General features: G+C 36.1%; 3 protein-coding genes across 3 annotated transcripts; 1 reads left to right on the top strand and 2 right to left on the bottom strand.

Annotated features, from left to right (window-relative positions):
- Nucleotides 1–760: 760 nt before the first annotated feature.
- Nucleotides 761–2,830, bottom strand: LOC118047499 (probable transmembrane ascorbate ferrireductase 4). The gene is made up of 4 exons (XM_035056805.2): nucleotides 2,547–2,830; nucleotides 2,380–2,431; nucleotides 2,027–2,223; nucleotides 761–1,245 (listed from the first exon to the last, which is right to left on the bottom strand). The coding sequence occupies exons 1-4, from the start codon at nucleotides 2,697–2,699 to the stop codon at nucleotides 928–930; spliced, it is 720 nt and encodes a 239-aa protein (XP_034912696.1). The 5' UTR covers nucleotides 2,700–2,830; the 3' UTR covers nucleotides 761–927.
- Nucleotides 2,831–4,124: 1,294 nt separating this feature from the next.
- LOC118047491 (clavaminate synthase-like protein At3g21360) lies at nucleotides 4,125–5,293 on the top strand. The gene is made up of 2 exons (XM_035056796.2): nucleotides 4,125–4,616; nucleotides 4,719–5,293. The coding sequence occupies exons 1-2, from the start codon at nucleotides 4,462–4,464 to the stop codon at nucleotides 5,062–5,064; spliced, it is 501 nt and encodes a 166-aa protein (XP_034912687.1). The 5' UTR covers nucleotides 4,125–4,461; the 3' UTR covers nucleotides 5,065–5,293.
- Nucleotides 5,294–7,442: 2,149 nt separating this feature from the next.
- On the bottom strand, nucleotides 7,443–12,490 carry LOC118047482 (protein decapping 5). Its single transcript, XM_035056792.2, has 8 exons — nucleotides 12,144–12,490; nucleotides 11,449–11,549; nucleotides 10,260–10,331; nucleotides 9,174–10,178; nucleotides 8,499–8,564; nucleotides 8,102–8,299; nucleotides 7,892–8,002; nucleotides 7,443–7,814 (listed from the first exon to the last, which is right to left on the bottom strand). The coding sequence occupies exons 1-8, from the start codon at nucleotides 12,310–12,312 to the stop codon at nucleotides 7,656–7,658; spliced, it is 1,881 nt and encodes a 626-aa protein (XP_034912683.1). The 5' UTR covers nucleotides 12,313–12,490; the 3' UTR covers nucleotides 7,443–7,655.
- Nucleotides 12,491–17,173: the final 4,683 nt, after the last annotated feature.

Here is a 17,173-nt window from a genome sequence, read left to right on the forward strand (position 1 = left end):
TTTCCAGTAGGACCTCAATTGGACATTAATTAGTATTGAATTGGATGAAATTTATAATTAAATTGAAAAGTTATTAAAGATATCAAATTGAAGAGTTGGGGATAAATTTTTTTTTTTATATATATATATTGTTTCAATCTAGGTTAATTGTCCAAACTTAATTAGACAATCTTTTCTTATCCCTTATTTTCCTTGGGTTTTAATTAACCTCCGCTGGGATAAAATTTGGGATCAAATTGAAGAGTTATCAAAGAAATTAAATTGAAAAGCACTAAATTGAAAAGCTGTAAAAGAATTTAGGATAGATTTTTTAAGAATAAAATCATATTGTATCTACCCTGGTTAACCTTGGTTTACAATATATCTCCTTCTTTTCCCTGGCACGATCTTAATTAGCCCAGAGTAAGATGAAATTTGGGATTAAATAGAAGAGTTATTAAAGAATTGGAGACCAAATAAAATAATTGTGTGAAATATAGGACTAGATTAAAATGGAATAAATGAAACGGGAGCAAAAAAATATTATTTGACGTGTAAGTTACACACGTCAACGAGCAAAAAGGCCAAAGTATTGAGGTGGCGCGTGCAGGCCCTCCTTGTGCTGCCAAAATCATCTCATTGAGTCCTTACTCCTTGCTTTTATGGTAGCGCATGTCACCGGTGAAATCATGGCGTGGCTCCAACGAAATTTTCTTTGCTCCCCTCTCTTCTCCTTTATTCACTTAGTTGTTGTGCACAACTGGGGAAAAAAAAAGGGGGGGGAACCAACGTGGTGATCCACAACGTTGTATCAGTGTTTGCACTCAATTTGTTTCACTCTATTATTCCGTAACTAGAAAATAGATGCAAGACATTATCTTCACCGCTACAAATAACAGGCACTTAATTTGCACTATGTACATAAAACATCACTAAGCGCACAGCACATCATACTGTCATCGTTTTCTTTGATTCAGAGTACTTAAGTTCCCTTTGAAACTTGGGAGAAACTGCGGCTAATATTATAATGCCACTCAGCAAGGCTAAACTCAGTCCTAAACTATTGACAACCATGGATTCCGAGGAGTGTTTGGATGCATCTTTCTTTGCTTGCAATAATGTAATCTTTTCTAGTAGTCCTGTTTCTGCTGTTGCCACGGCTAACCCATATGTGTAGAGACCAAGAAAGACGTGCCATGGCAACACTCTTATCCTCACTGTTCGCATTTCGCCTCGGTGCCAAAAGCTCACGAAACCCATCAACCACTGCACATTGAAACCAGCAGAAAATCTTTAATTCACAACATTAGCCAGCTAAATGAATAGTATTTCCAATACATGAAAGCAGTCTATGGATAGTTAACTCATTGGGGCCATTTTCATCCCTCGTTTTGCTGCATTTCTGATGTTCACTGCTGCAGAACCAATCAAGATTTGAAACTATTTGCCCGAACTTCAATCCACTTAAAGTCTATGGATTTTAACTGGGATTTTTCTCTTCTTTTTTCATTTTATGATCAAGAGTGTTCTCAGATCAGACTTCGGACGCCTCTTTTGTCCAGTCAAAGGCGGTCAAAAGCAGTATTAGGAGAGGACTGACGTTCTTCAAGAAGAAAATAAACATAGATACTTCGTTTTGCTGTCATGGTGGGACAGTTATTGGGCTTTCCTTCTGGTCCAAAATCACTGAGTTTCTCGTAGCGCAAAAGCATAAAAAGACAATGATTCCACCGCATGCTTTTCCCTCGAAAGCATCAATTTCCGAAAGGGTAACGTTATTGAATTACAAAATGCTTGGTCATTAGTTAGTAAAACATAATAATATTGCTTATACTAGTAATTAACTGAATCATCAATAATAATGTAGCTGTGTTGCTTTTCCACTTTGAATTAAGGGAATGTACACGTGAGGGTCCACGGCGACAATGGCCTTATCTAGTGATGATTAGAGGAAATGACGACCCTCACCACAACAACATCACTAATAATTCAATTTCCAAATGAGCAAGAAATGAAAAAAAAAAAAAATCAGGAGTGAAGAACAAACCTGAGCTCCGAACAATGATATGCAGATTAAACCCATCCAGGAATGCAAACTAAAGAAATTTGCCACAATCCCATCGTTGCCATGAAACTTTGTCCATATCCCAAAAATCCCACAAGCCAAAGCCAGTCCTTGAAGCCACAAATGCACTGATTTCTTGAAACCCCTTGAACCAGGCAACCATCTATGTACCAAGATTGCTGAAAGTACCAAAAAAGAAGAGGAAGAAGAAGGAGCAACAAAAGCAAGAATCAACCTCCATTTTGGAGACCACTTACACATTATAATAAGTCAAGCTAATTAAGCTTCTGTCCATCAATTAGTACAAATAATGGGTAAATTGATGCCAAAATTACCTTCTCCACTGACGAGAATGAAACCAATCACCATTAGCAAAGGATGGAGAACCTGTGAAAAGAACATAAGAAAAGAAAGAAATCCATCAATAAAATAGAAGTTCAAGAAATGCTTTTTCTCGGTGGTTAAGAAATGTGAGACATGATGAAAGGAGGAAAGTGCATACTGCATAAACGAGGTCTTCTTGAGAGGTAGATTGAGGTAGAAAGCTAGACTTGAAAACAAGAGCCCAGTAAATGACTAAAGCTGCAGCTAAAAGACCCGAGATTCTTGCAAAGAAGAGAAGTGGGACTAGCGATGAAGAAACTGAGGTTGCCATTTTCCAACATTCAGTGACAGAAGTCTCCACCGACACTTGAGAACTGGATCTATAGTGTTCCTGGCATGCCCTTTGTATTTCTTTATTTAGAAAGAGGCCAAAGGTACCCTTTTTTTCTTTTCTTTTCTTAACAAAATTTGGACATGATATTATTAAGTAGCTGGCATGTCACAAACGATATGTCAAGGTTAATGGTTAATGGACCCCAGATTCCAGGTGACCACATTTTAGCAATTAAACCTTGTTCTTCCAATTAAAATACAAGAAGCATATCACTTGTTTTTTACATGGAATGGAAGGACGGTATTTCCATTCAGATTGGGATCTTCATTGTTTTCATCGTTATAATTACATTGTTGTCTGTTCCCATGTATATCTAACCAATCTGTAGATTCCTGAATGCTAGAACATTGTTCTCTTCTTCGAGGTATTTAATATTAAAGAATCATCTCTATTTAATAACTTAAGCTATTAGGTAAAGTTTCAAGATATGATATATATTATTCTCTAACACATCCCCTCAATTAAAAGTTATTTGAGTTTGAAACTTGCACAAATACTTATTATCTTGTGTTTAATTTTTATCAAATAAATAGAAATTGTAATATTTGAGCTCGTGACCGCTTGGTTATCAAAGCTCTAATACCATGATAAAAAATCATCTCAACCTAATAACTTAAGCTATTAAATAAAACTCTAAAATATAATTTATATTATTTTTAAACATTTACATGCATGATCGTCTGTATTCCAAAAACAAAACGGAAACTCCAAGAAACAATCATACGGGTTAGAAGACCAAATGAATCTCAGGAATTGAACAACTCATGTAGGACTAAAGCCATAGGTTTTTGTCCAATAATAAGATAGCTTTCACTCGCAAAACGACATGAAAGAATCTCCATTTCTTTTCGGAAACTGCCAACTAATCGTGATTCCCTGTACAACATTACGATTAATACAACTCCAGCATGATGCCTATATACAAGCGCCCCATTTTTAAGTGAAGATTAACTAAGAGGAAGCAAATTAACAAAGAACAGGAGAAGAGAGAAAAAAATGGAAATCTCTTACAAGGACTTCAAGGTAGGAAAATGTTAGGGCCAGAAAGTGGTGGATGGTGAAACCATGCCACTAGTGCTGCAACCCCCAGAACCCAACAAGAGTGACACAGAGTCATTAATCTCAGCTCTAGAGCAGAGCAAGGACTGGTTTGAGCAAATGCTCATAAAAAACAGTGCTGTTCTGCTTCGAGGTTTCGATGTGAAGAATGCTGAGGACCTCAATGATATTATTGAGGCCTTTGGCTGGGATGACATTCGTTACATAGGGCCTGCGCCACGGACAAACGTGTACAAACGCATATGGACTGCCAATGAGGGACCCCTGTCGGAATTCATATACTTCCACCATGAAATGGTCCTGGTAAGTTAAATATTGCCACAGTTTAGGCAAGGTTTTGTATAAGATTAACAGTTACTCCACTTTGATCCATCCTAGCCAAACTCAATCTAATCTCCTGACTCCCTCAATGTCTTTTGGTTTTGTAAACACTAAACACAATAAATCCAAGGAGAAATTTTCCATAACTATCTATATGAACTGTGTCATTGGAATCTTGTGCTGTGTTTTCTACATTTACCATGTCTAACTTTGACAGATAAAAGAATCTCCAAAGAAAGTGGTGTTTTTCTGTGAAATACCCCCCCCCCTAGAAGGTGGACAGACACCCTTTGTTCCAAGCTTTAGAGTTACAGAAAGGATGCTAGAAGAGTTCCCTGAAGCAGTGGAAGAAGTTGAGGCAAAAGGACTGGAGTACACTTTAACAGCTCTTAGCAAAGGCGATCCATCATCGATGAGAGCTAGAGGTTGGGAGGATGCTTTCGGAACATCAGACAAGGCAGAGGCTGAGAGAAGGTCTGCACATCTACATTATCATAGTTATTTTCTTAACAAATTTCCAAATGATACCGTTTTGTGTAATAGACTCGGAACACGATCATAAAAAATGTGTGACAGGGCTAAGGCTCTAGGGATGGACATGGAGTGGCTGCCTAATGGAGGAGTGAAGACAATACTGGGTCCTCAATCGTTAACGAAAGTGTTTGATGGAAGAAAAGGGAGGAGAATGTGGTTCAACACAGTCGTTGGCATGCATGGTAAGGAGTCCAGCTCGGCTACGTTAGCAGATGGAACAGAGATACCAGAAAATTTTGTGAAAAGGTGTGGGCAAATCATTGAAGAAGAGAGCATCCAATTCAAGTGGGAAAAGGGTGATGTCCTTTTCTTTGATAACATGGCTTTGCTTCATGGAAGGAGGCCATGTTTGCCACCTAGAAAAGTCCTCGTTGCTATTTGCAATTAGCTTCAGCTTAGCTGCTAGCTGTAGTAATTGTGTTGTGTGCTAAAATACTACTGCAAAATCGCTCCATGGATAGTAATTAGCATTTACTCTGTTTTATGGAATAACTGAAAGTGAAGGAACGTAAGATTACATCCATGTAATTCCTTCATTTTTCTTTTTCCTTTGGTTATTGTAATTGAAAATAAAACGTTGGCTGCTGATGATTCTCCACACGCCAATCCTTCAATAAAACAGCAAAAGAGTTATAAACTATACCTTAAATTCTTGTTCATTTGCCAAGAAAATGGTATTGCATCGCACTACAATTTTGTAACAGACAAAAGAGGAACGGACGTCAAAACGGCCGAGTGTGTTTCTTTGTACACACCCATGTCTAATTCCATGTTCTTGGTCCTACAGAAACAAAAATCTGATCCTGAGTTCATTACTATATGTTTCACTTGTTCTACTTGTGTGCTTAACCTGCTAAGCAAAGTTCATTTGTGGTAAAGTGTACATCTATTTTAGAGCTTTAGACAAGTACTTTAAAGTCCAATTTTTTTTTTTGAAAGATCTCATTTTAGCAATTGCAGGTTGTTCTGGATTTTAGGCTCCTAGGGCCCAGATAGACATACACAAGATTTCTTGATTGTCAGAGCTCAATGTCTTTTTGCTCCTTTGGATGTTTTAGTATTCATGTTGGTGAGTCGATTTCTGTTTGATATTAAATCTTAAATCCTAGGTTCCGCTCAATGTTTTTTCTTCCGAACCTAATTGCTTTGAATTTCCCAAATTATGGTCCAACTGTGTTTTTGATCTGAGTAGGAGCTTGTCCTTCCTGGTTGTCTTCTGCAAGCCAAGGCCATTGGACTTGTGCCTATGAATGACCAGGTAATCTCTCTCCTGGAATTGTGAAGCAAATTGAATCACTGATACTTGAAAGGTTCAGGGTTTGTACCGTTGATAATTCTTTTCTTCAGTAGGCAATTAAATCACCTCATCATTTTAACACACGGAGTAAAGACAAAACATTAGTGCAGTTTGTGCTGACAATCCCAAGTACAAGCGCTGATGTTAATTTGAAAGTTATCATTTCTCTCTTGCACTGATTTTCTTTTTATTAATTTAATTAGTTGAATTATTTTATATATATCTCAATTATATAAATTTTTTAAAAATTTTAAAATTTATAGAATTCAAAATAATAATCTTTAAAAATCAAATTCAAAATCTAACCAATTAAACTATACCCCTCATAATTAACCAATTTTAATTTTAGTGAGATTGTTGATATAATAATATTTACAGCAGTAACAACAATAATAAAAATTCATTATTTTATTTTAAAAAATAAAAATAAGTTAGCTAAGCTAATATTTTTTAGTTATTTTAGCAAAAATTTTATTAAAATATAGAGAGCATGGATAGAAACACGCATGCATGGTGTTCAACGAGTTAGTAATATTCATTATAGCTTTTATATAAACACACACACTGAAATTCACATATCATTATATTTCAAATTATAATTTTGTGAAATTTAAAATAAATTGGAGACATGCTTTTTATTTATTTTATATGCAAAAATCAATATAACAATAGTTTTAATAAATTGTATTTTTTAAAACCTTTTTTTTTTTCAAATCACAATCAAAAATATTTTTTTTAACTGATTTTTTTTAAAATCTACAGCTGGGTGAAACAATCACAAAGTCAAAAACACACTTAATTAACGTCAAACTTTTTTATATAAAGAAAAAAAAAAGAAAAAAGAAAACAAGATGCATGTAACCAGGTTAGATAAAATCTCTATCAAGCACAAATGCTATAACATGTACGAAGGTTGAATGACTCAACCACACGTGTACAGGTTGAATGCCGATCCATGCCTTGCAACTTTGGAGGCATGGAAAGACGACACCACTAGATGCCTGAGGGGGCTTGCTTGGTCAGAGCAAAAGATTTTGAATTTCCAACCGGACTTGTTTGTTATCTTGGATGAAAGTGTCGTTTAAGTCAGACTTGCCCTGGCTTAGCAGCGAGTGAATTGCCCAAGCATGCTAAATGTCGTCCTCCCTGTCTCCTGCAATCCTATGAAGTAAACCATATTATATGGTCCTTCTTAATCTTCAGATGTCACCAGCTTATGAAAGAAATCACCTTTATAAACGAAACTAAAATATAGCTTTACTGCTTCTATAGGCTTAAACCTCTTTTGTTCATTGTTCTGTTCATCGCTATTGCTCACAAAACTGACTGATCTATAGGCTTAAAACCCAAATTATAAACATGTAAGCTTTCATTTAGGAAAAATGAAAAAAAGGCTTATCAGTCAAGACCATTAGAGAGCCATTAATAATGCAAACGCAAATTAAACAATCACAAGGTAACTCCAAAAGTTAAACTAAAAGTTCATATAAACTGCTGTTTCATTAGCTTCACTAAAGGACCGTTAGGCAAAGGGAACACCAATAGACATCGAGCATATCCTACCTTCTTATTCTCTAAAACAATAAGGAAAACCACAATCCCTAGAGCAAAGCCCTGAATTAGTTTTGTTGCTTCATGAGCACAAGGACCTGGCTATAACATTTCAAAATACCAAATGCTACCTAAGAAGCACGATCAGGCACGCCCCAGCCCCGCCCCCGGCCCCTCCCACCATAGCCATACCCATTCCCCCTTCCATGATAAGATCCATGAAAACGACCACCACGTGGAGGACCACGACCACCTCGTCCTCCCCGATATCTTGAAAAGTCACCAAATGTCTGCATAATCAAACAAACAAAATTTTGAATAAGACTCCACAAATTCTTACAAGGGTCAGGAACCAAGATCAATTCACCTCTGTGTCTAATTTCATTTGCTCCGAGAATCTTGTCCTTCCATTTTGTGATTCAAGATCACGCGCATTACATGAGATGGTATCAAAAAAGTCATCCTTGTTATACACAGGCTGCAGGAACAAAGCATAATAAAGTGTGGGTGGAGTATTAACTATCTTAAACAAAAGATATATTCAGCAAAAGTGCAACACATGAGAATGCAGTATTACCTTAGCCTCAACCTTAGCTAGTTCATCCTCATCTTCATCTTGAGAATCATCTTCACCGCTGACATCTCCATCTTCTCTATCCTTTGAATGAGATTTATTATTCTTGCCAAGGTGACCCCAAACTTCATCCTTCTTGAACTTCTCATTCATTGCCATAAAATCAAAATCCTCGGTGAATTTTGTCAGTGGCCGTGAACTCTGCACAAGAGATGTTCAAATTTCATGAAGTCGAACGCTTGGTACATTGATGACATCAACTAAAAATTCACTATGAAGACATTGTCGTCGCAAAAAGAGTCAATCAGCCGAACAATAAAAGACCTAATGCCATGACCACAAAAATCTGGAAAGCTACATTGCTCTTCAGGAATGAAAGGAAAAATAAATCAAGAATTACCCCATATCCTCTTCCTCTTCCGCGTCCACGATAACCATGGCGGGCATGAAAAGTAGCCCCATTTGGCTAGGAAAGAAAACAGAGTAGAGATAAGTTAGAAACCCCTAATTCAAGCAGTTAAGCTATTGCATCCAAAGGAAAGAAGGCACTCCCAAAATGAGCCAACACAATATGTAATGATCAAGCATATAGTTAGGTCTCCAAAGAAACTTGTAATTAATAAAATTCTAATGTAACAGGCCATACAACTAGCCTACTGAAAACCATTTGCAAACTGTGAAGATGATGAAGGAATTCAACAGGATGAGGTGCTTTAGTGGATTCTTTATAGCTAATGGAAGAGTATGAATATTAGTCTGCAGTGCTCATCAGCTTGACTTCCCCAAAACTATGGGGTTCATAAACAACTTGTTCCAGTAAGGATGATTGGTTATAGCACTTTGAACTGTTGCAGCAAATCCTTCCATATGATAAGTTGATCTCATTCAAATATCCATAGATAAAAGCATTGACATCACCTCCAAAACAACAAGCATAACCAGAAACTTCAGAGTGGAGTTGGTTACACATGTATCAACTGTGGAGCATATAAAGTTAATTGGCATGCATGCACATATATATATTAATATCTACAGTAAATGTATTTCTGTATGAATGCATGTATGGGAAGCACACCTTATGGCTAGCACGTGAAGGAAAAGGCAATGGGAGTATTGGTGGCTGCGCTTCTGTGGTGACAGGTACAGATGGTTCTGGTGCTGGTGATACTTTAACAACCTCCACATCTTTATGGGCTGTTTGCACAGGCTGAGTAGAAGGAACAATCGGTGATCCTGACTGCAATAGCTGGCCAGGGGTTACCAAAGAAGGAATTGGTGTTGGTTTTTCTGTGCGGAGAGAATTGGATGCCAAAACACCAGAGGGTGCAGATTGTGCAGTGCTTTGATAAGGCATTGTTGGGCCAGGAATTGAACTAGGCTTGTTGGAGATTGGTGGTGCGATGGTGTTTAAATCTGGGCTGGAAGTTGTCAAAGGAGATAGCACTGGCAAACTAGTGCCTAAATTGGTTGTAGGAAGTGCAGAACTAGGAATCTTATCAGGCATCAAACTGGGTAATGTTTCAGAAGGCAGAGAGGCAGACGGCATTTGGGGTACAGTTGATGGCACTGCAGAATGGGATGTGAAATTAAGGGAACTAGCGATGCCAGGAAGTAGAGGAGGTAGAATGTCTGTAAAAGAAGCTGTCAAGGTTGAAATCGGTAAGTTTGAAGGTGGCAAGGTTGAGACTGGCAAGTTTGGACCAGGTAAATTTGAGACTCCAGTGAGTAAGGAAGTATTGAAATTGGGGTATTGCATTGGTTGCTGCATGGAAGAAGGCATTGCCAGTCCAGGTGGTGGTCGAAGCAAAGATTGTTGGTGTAAATGTGGAAGCCCATTTGGGGGGGCATAGAAACCTTGCCAATACATTGGCATAGCAAGGCCACTACCATTTGCATTTGGAGGAGGAGGTGAAGCTCCCCAAGTTCCTAAGCTCCCTCCAGGTTGATATAAAGGCATCCCGCCTTGGAAATTCGACGCAGGTTGTCCCCCTGGTCCATTATGGGATCCAAGATCAGTTAACGACCCACTAACAGCTGAAGGAAAACCGGTGGAGGTGGTGAAAGGACGAGGATAATGAGACTGCAAAAGAGACGAAGCTTTTCAAGAGAGAGAGAGAGATAGGATTGATGCATCACAACTTAAAATCACAATTCCATTTACCTGTATGATTGCTGGGTCATTGTTTATATGTGGGGCAGACTGAACTGGTGGAGAAGACTTAACCTGCAAGTCCTGCAATTAACATAAAAAGTAAACATCCAGGTTTTAAAACAGCAAATATTGCTCATCAAAGGGATACAGAAGCTCTATCAAATCAAAGAAACACATCAGCCTATAAGTGATCCAGAAAACCATAAAGGACAAGAATGTAAAACCCTTTTTTCTTTTATATTTCCCCAAATAGCAGAGAGCCAGTTGTGAGTTGCTTTATGAGAGATAACTGAAAAAATCTTTTGAGTATCATGTTCTTTTCATGAAAGGGAGACCCACATATCAACCCTACAATTACAAGAACAGATAATATGGAAAGCTTTCTCACCATTTGAATACTTTCACAATTCATCAAAGATAAAAATGAAACTTTTATTTAACCTTTGATCCCTGGACACGTGATTTTTTATATGACAGGTGACAGTTTTCATTTTAACTGGAAGTTACATCCAAGACCTTTCCCAGGATATAAACTAGGAACAGTATTACTCGAGAACAGTAGTGAAATTCTTTAACAGGATTACTCATCCAAGATCCAAGAGTACCTATTAGAGTCAGTTAGGATCTTGACAAAACAGTAACTATCGACGAAGAATCAGTCTAAGCGGAACAGAATTGGGCAACCAACTCGAAAGGAAACTAAGTCCCTACAGACTTCAGCATCATCTTTCAATCTATTATCAATCCCTAACATAATACATGGTATGCCCACTTGTAAATCCCACTCCAACCCATCAAATAGTAGACATCCCTCGTGATCAAGCCATATTTCTTGAGGTAGAAACAGAGAGCACATAGGACCATAAAGGCATAAACAGCTAGTGACATCAGTGATTGTAGCAATGGTGCAACAATACTTACAATTTAGAAATTAAACAGTCATTAAACACAAACTTGAGATTTTCATTACATGCAGGTATCGCCAATAAAAAGCATCGATAACTATTTGGCTACAACATCATCGGACAGGTAATCAAAGCATAAAGAACTTTGCTGTAATTTTATTTCACCAAGAATAAAAGAAGGGATCTTTAATGACAGCCACACAACCAAGACACAAAACAGTAATGTTTCTTTCTCAAGCTTGATTGAAATTTTGTTAATAGTCACTCTCACATGTATTTACAATATTAGATACCTTGATGTCACTTCCGCGGAACAATATGTATTCATAAACTTTATCACTGGGAAGGATTTGTGGACCATCCTTTTTCCGCCCTTCTGTTCCAAATGACCGCACTGCCAGCATGAAAACAGAACAATTTACATCCACCAAAACAAAGCAACATCAAAACAACCATATATAAACGAAACAGGTTGCAACATCAAAATGATCACCCAAATACTATCTCCCTCGTAAACTTAGGGAAACAAAAACCAAAACACATTATTACCACCTGCAGTAACTTTTGTTTACACAACTACCCTAAAGCAAACATTTCACGGCATTGTAAAAAACTAAAAAGAAAAAATGTGTTTCGGTGCATGATACACACAAACCTACATAAATTGACCCAAAAACCCATCAAATTGCAAGCTTCTCTTTCTTTTTTTCTCGGCCTGAAGAAGATCCATCGAAGCTAGTACATAAGTTTAATTGATAGAATTACCGCTAGCAACTTACTATAAAATCTAACACAAAATCGTTAACAACTCAATTTTTTTTATATTTTTTTTGCATCCAAAAAATAAAAAGAACCACTGGTCAAAAAGTAAGACCAAGTCAAACCAGCTACCAAATCAGCAGAATATTTAGAACCCGCAAAAGATCACTAAAAGTAAATAAAAATAAAAACCCCAAAAATCTAGCCAGACAATATTAGAAAACGGTACCGTTTTTCAATCCAATACTGGACTCGTCTGTGTTGATATTGTAAAGAATACCCTCGTATCTGATCTCGCTCTTTGATGTCAGGCTAATCAAACTACCTATATAAGAATCCGCCGTCGAACTGGATCTCGACGTTGACGCCGTGTTGTTACTGTTCTCTGCTGCTTCCATAATCTAATCGATTCAATTTGTCTCTCTTTTTTTCACTTACAATTCCCACCTTTACTTGAACCCGCGCATATAACTATCTATTTCAGAGAAAAAAACCCGAATTAGAGAGGAGAGAGGGACTAGGGTTTTTAGGTTTTTGATTGTGATGATTATCGGGTTCGAGAGGATAATAATAAAAATAAAAATAATAATAATAATAATATCTCTACAGTTTTGATTTGTGCGGTTTTTTGGTAATTTTGCTGGGGTTTTATATGGTGGCCAATGAGAGAGGACCACGTAGGTAGTGTTTGGATTTTTTTAGTCATTGAAGTGTACTTGATTTTTGGTGGGACGGAAATAGTTTCTATTGAGGTAAGTGCCCATATGAAAAAAACCAGTTTTTAAATATATTTTTATTTAAAAATGAATATTTAAAATAATATATTTTTTAATATTTTTTTAAAACGCACCTAAAGTCTCTTTAAACAAAAGGTTTTTTCTTAAGCTTGATTTGAGCAGCAATCAGCTGAAAGGGAATCCACCAACGATAAACAACGGGTTTTCTCATGGATTGACCACGTCACTTCAAGAGATGTATTATTTGGAAGAAATGGTATTGTCTTACAACCCAATCGGAAGAGGGCCTTGAGTGGCGTGGCCTACAAAACTTAGTGGTCTTGGACCTCTCCAGCATGGGCTTGACATGTGAGCTTCCAAATTTCATCTGAATCTTTGGTTCAAAATCAGCAGACTTATCAAAAAGTTGATGTTGCTAGGCAGATGTCTTCCTTCTAGCGTCTATGGTGCTATAACATTCCAAGCTAGAATGGTGAAAAATAAAAAACTCGAATAAATTTTTATCATTAGTAGAAGATTTAACTATCAAGACATTCACAAATGGATCTTTGACATCATTTTAATATTAATTCTTTTATTTCTACAATGTTTTAAAATATGAATGATATGCTAGGTTTAAGATTTTTCCTGTGATTGAATTATGGATCAATTAAATGTTTTTTTAAAATAACTATTTTATCCAAAATAAAAGAAAATATTTCTTGATAAGTGCTTTTAAATACATACAAGAAATTTTTTTAGGAGAGATTTGAGGATTCTTAAATAGTCAAGTCAGCAATTCTATAAATAAACAATATTATTCATATGTTAAAAATATATGTGTTTTTAGTGTAAAAATTTGAACCTTTTACCTGGGTAACTCAATAGATATTTTATAGCTAAAAAATATTGTTTTTTTTTTTTTTTTGTAATTGAGAAGCTAGAGGGTCATTTTAACCCATAACATTAATGAAAAATAAAAATTCATTATAAATATATTATCGAGGGAGGATGTATCTTCCTCATACATTAATAAAATAAAATATATTTTACACGTGCATTAATGAGAGAGAGAAAAAAAGAATTTAAGATATTAGGTGAGCCCGTGAACATCGAACCATGTTATTGAGTTAAAAAAAAAAGACTATAATCCAAAAGGCTTAGGCACACTCCTAGCAGCGAGGCTTAAGTGTACCGCTTGATCCCAAACATCATTCGGCACTCACCTAATATTTAGGCTTGATATCCTGTTTGAGCCCACCATTTAAGCTCACGTACGTAACCTGAGCCCACAAGGTGCTAGGTATTTATCCAACACCTAGGCTTGAGTTACGTTGCCCAAACTTTAAAACTCTTAAGATGTTATGTTAAACATAAATATTTTTTTTATTAATTATTAAAAAACAGTGATTAATCATGTTCATCACTTTTCAATTTATGTCAAATTAAAAGCCTCAAAACTTTTTATTTTATTTTTTAATTCACCGCTTGGAGTCGACTGTCAAGCCAACTACGACTTAAACCTTTGATTCAGCAAGTCCCGGTTCACTTTCCGATAACATGATGTCATCTGAATAATAATAATTAAGTATCAGGGGGGAATTCAACTTGTAGTTAGGCCCATTTACACTGCTTTCACCAAATTTTAAATTTTGTGAATTAGGTGGTCTGTGGCTTTCTTTGTTAACACATGTGATCAATATCTCGTGTAATTTAAATTGTTAAAATAAGTCCTTAAAATTTTTTAATTATATCATAATATCCTGTATCAATTTCGAACAATTATCTCAACATCCAAAACAAAAAAAACCTTCCTATACATGAATACATATCAACATTTATACATTCTGATCAAAGAACAACAATTTGAGTGCACGCGTGCGCATATATAATAAAAAATCAGATAACGTTCATAGAATAGAAATAAACTACCTCTTGTAATTAAAAAAAAAACAAAATCCATGACATTGAAAACACTGGGAAAATGCTCAAGTTTGAAGCCAAAGTAGCAAAAATATGATCAATCGCAGAAATTGAAGGACATCACCAACAACTTAATATTAACAAAAAAAGAAGAAGCAAGACGCAAATGGAATAATCCGTAGGTCACTGACGAGATTCTAAAAAGTTAATTTGAAAATTAATCATCAAACTGATCAAATTAAAAGATGCTATTTTAATGAGTACTTCTGGATGATTTTTAATTCCACCGAAATATTCTGCAAACAAAAACACCAAGTAACTTTAGAGCTTGTCTCCTTGCCGAAATTAGAGGATAGGCATTTTGCACTCTGCTTTCCTTTCCTGGAAATTGCTGTAAGGAAAAAAAACACAAAAGAAAAAAGAAAATTGACGATATCCATGATGTAACGAAGGATGTCCATTGTCTTAGTTTGACGCTGCTGGGAGGAAAAACATGCATGCCGTGTATCTCCAAGGCAATTAGTTACTTCGTTGCACATTAATTTAATGAAATTGAAAGGTCCACTATGAAACAGTAGGGAAATAGCTATTAGGTATTGAAATAGTAATTATTCTTTTTTATGTATATTTCATTTAAAAAGATATTAAAATAATATTTTTTATTTTTAAGATTTATTTTTAATATCAACATATCAGAAAAAATTTAAAAAAATTTAAAATTTTTAAAAAAACTTTTAAAAAAAACCCAAAAACAAAAATCTGAAAACAGGTCTATTTGCACAGCAACTTGCTTTCTACAAGACCCACGCAAGCTACCATTAATTCCAGGGTCCGAAACTGCGTGTCAGTCCTGGTCAGCACAAGGTTTACCTAAGAAATTTTCAGTTTTGACCTTTGAAGTTTAGCAGAGATTTTTTGACTGTGAAAAGGAAAAGCCACGAATTTTCTGCATTGCCTGCCGAACTACTTGGCCTGGCCTGGCTTGGCTTAGGCTCAGCTCAAAAGTCGGTTCGCCCAAAGCCGCAGTGGCTTTCTGACGAGCCAGTTACCAAAAAAGAAAGAAATCTGTTTATACGTTGATTATTCTAAAAATAATATAAAATAAATAGAACTCTCCAAATTCATCCTTTTATGACATTAACTTTGATGCCATGTGACCAGCAATAGTAATACTGTTAAACCTAGAGAAATAATGTATTCCAATTATTAGATTAATTAATGACATCCACTTATAATTTTTTTAAAAGCTTATTAGATTGATTAGTGTAAATTAATAGAAAAACATTGTACTGCATGCGACCTAGGCACATCATAATTTGTACATCAAGCCTCGTGACATGCGGTCTTGATGGGATTTTGGTCCACGCATTGAGTCACATAATTTGTACATCTTAAATGGAGCAAGTTTTCAGCAACAATGACATGCACCAAGTCTCCATCATAAATCGCCCTCCCGTCAATTATCCTTATTTTCTCTTAAATGTTTTTCCTGGAAGCTGATCTTGAGAACTCGATCTTCATTCTTCTAGGAAATTTGGTCACTCATAATTACTCGTTTTATAGAGATAAACAAGGACTCTAACATACACAAACGCGTCGCCAGAAAACAATCGGCCCGCTTGATTTAGATTGAACTATCAAGAGAGTTTTTTCAAATTATTTTTTGCTTTTAAATTAAAAACTAAAAAATCTACGAAATCAGTGCCACATTACATGGCTGCTTCAAGAGACATACATCTACATGACCGTCGTATGTGTGCTTCGCGTACAAGAAAGAGAAAGGCCGAGGCAGCAGCCGCCGCCGCCTGGAAGGTCACAGCACCCACCAAACCATGAGAACTTGACACTTGTTTAGAATTCAACAACTCAATGCCCATAATCTTATGACCACGTTAACGTTTACCTGCCCTGTGTGTACATGTCGGTCTCAGTCGGCCATGCAGTGTACTTTTTTACCTCTTTTTCTCTCTCTGACTCAGCATAATCAGCTCGGTCACGTTGACACTCAACATTAGATTTCGAATTAATTTTTGAAATATATAGGAGCTGGCCTGCTAAACTTGACAATATCATGCCATCTATACACGTTCAACTCGTCAGTGGGTGTGCCACGTCACGTTCATGTGTTGTCTTTATGATACTTAATTTTGTTCCCCGTATGACTTAATTACCAGACTAGATTTTGTTTTGTTTTGTGTCAAAACAAGTTAACCCAACACAAATTGTGCTCCTTTGGAATTAAATATATTGATTTAATAATCTTGAAGTCTTAATAATAGTATACTGTGAACAGCTGGCACTGAGATTTTATATAAAAAATGTACAGATGCCTGTACGTACATCATTTTCAGATTGAATACGGTTTACTGGAGGATTTGAATGGACCCCATTGACCGTGTTTTCTTACAAGAGTTTCGCACGCAAAAGATTACAAGTCACTGTGTATTTATTGACAATTAATCATTAACTTATTCACCTGCATTATTAAATAAGTAAATTAAATGATGAATTAATTAATAACCCATATCTTTAGGTAGACCTTGAGCGCGCTTGCTGCATGAACGGTTTTTCTGTATCCCTCAAAAAAAGAAAAAAAAATCATGATTTTTTATTTACTATA

The sequence above is a fragment of the Populus alba genome, chromosome 10, assembly GCF_005239225.2.
Source record: "Populus alba chromosome 10, ASM523922v2, whole genome shotgun sequence".
Taxonomy (NCBI): Eukaryota; Viridiplantae; Streptophyta; class Magnoliopsida; order Malpighiales; family Salicaceae; genus Populus; species Populus alba.

What these genes read in the sequence shown, in the direction of transcription:
- LOC118047499 (XM_035056805.2), bottom strand. Translation starts at nt 2,699, where the DNA reads ATGGCAACCTCAGTTTCTTCATCGCTAGTCCCACTTCTCTTCTTTGCA. An exon ending in AAGAAGACCTCGTTTATGCA is followed by an intron (nt 2,432 to 2,546) that starts GTATGCACTTTC and finishes TTCTTTTCACAG; the next exon opens with GTTCTCCATCCTTTGCTAAT. An exon ending in TATCATTGTTCGGAGCTCAG is followed by an intron (nt 1,246 to 2,026) that starts GTTTGTTCTTCA and finishes TTCAATGTGCAG; the next exon opens with TGGTTGATGGGTTTCGTGAG.
- LOC118047491 (XM_035056796.2), top strand. Translation starts at nt 4,462, where the DNA reads ATGCTAGAAGAGTTCCCTGAAGCAGTGGAAGAAGTTGAGGCAAAAGGA. An exon ending in AAGGCAGAGGCTGAGAGAAG is followed by an intron (nt 4,617 to 4,718) that starts GTCTGCACATCT and finishes AATGTGTGACAG; the next exon opens with GGCTAAGGCTCTAGGGATGG.
- LOC118047482 (XM_035056792.2), bottom strand. Translation starts at nt 12,312, where the DNA reads ATGGAAGCAGCAGAGAACAGTAACAACACGGCGTCAACGTCGAGATCC. An exon ending in TCCGCGGAAGTGACATCAAG is followed by an intron (nt 10,332 to 11,448) that starts GTATCTAATATT and finishes TGTTAATTGCAG; the next exon opens with GACTTGCAGGTTAAGTCTTC. An exon ending in ATGACCCAGCAATCATACAG is followed by an intron (nt 10,179 to 10,259) that starts GTAAATGGAATT and finishes TCTCTTTTGCAG; the next exon opens with TCTCATTATCCTCGTCCTTT.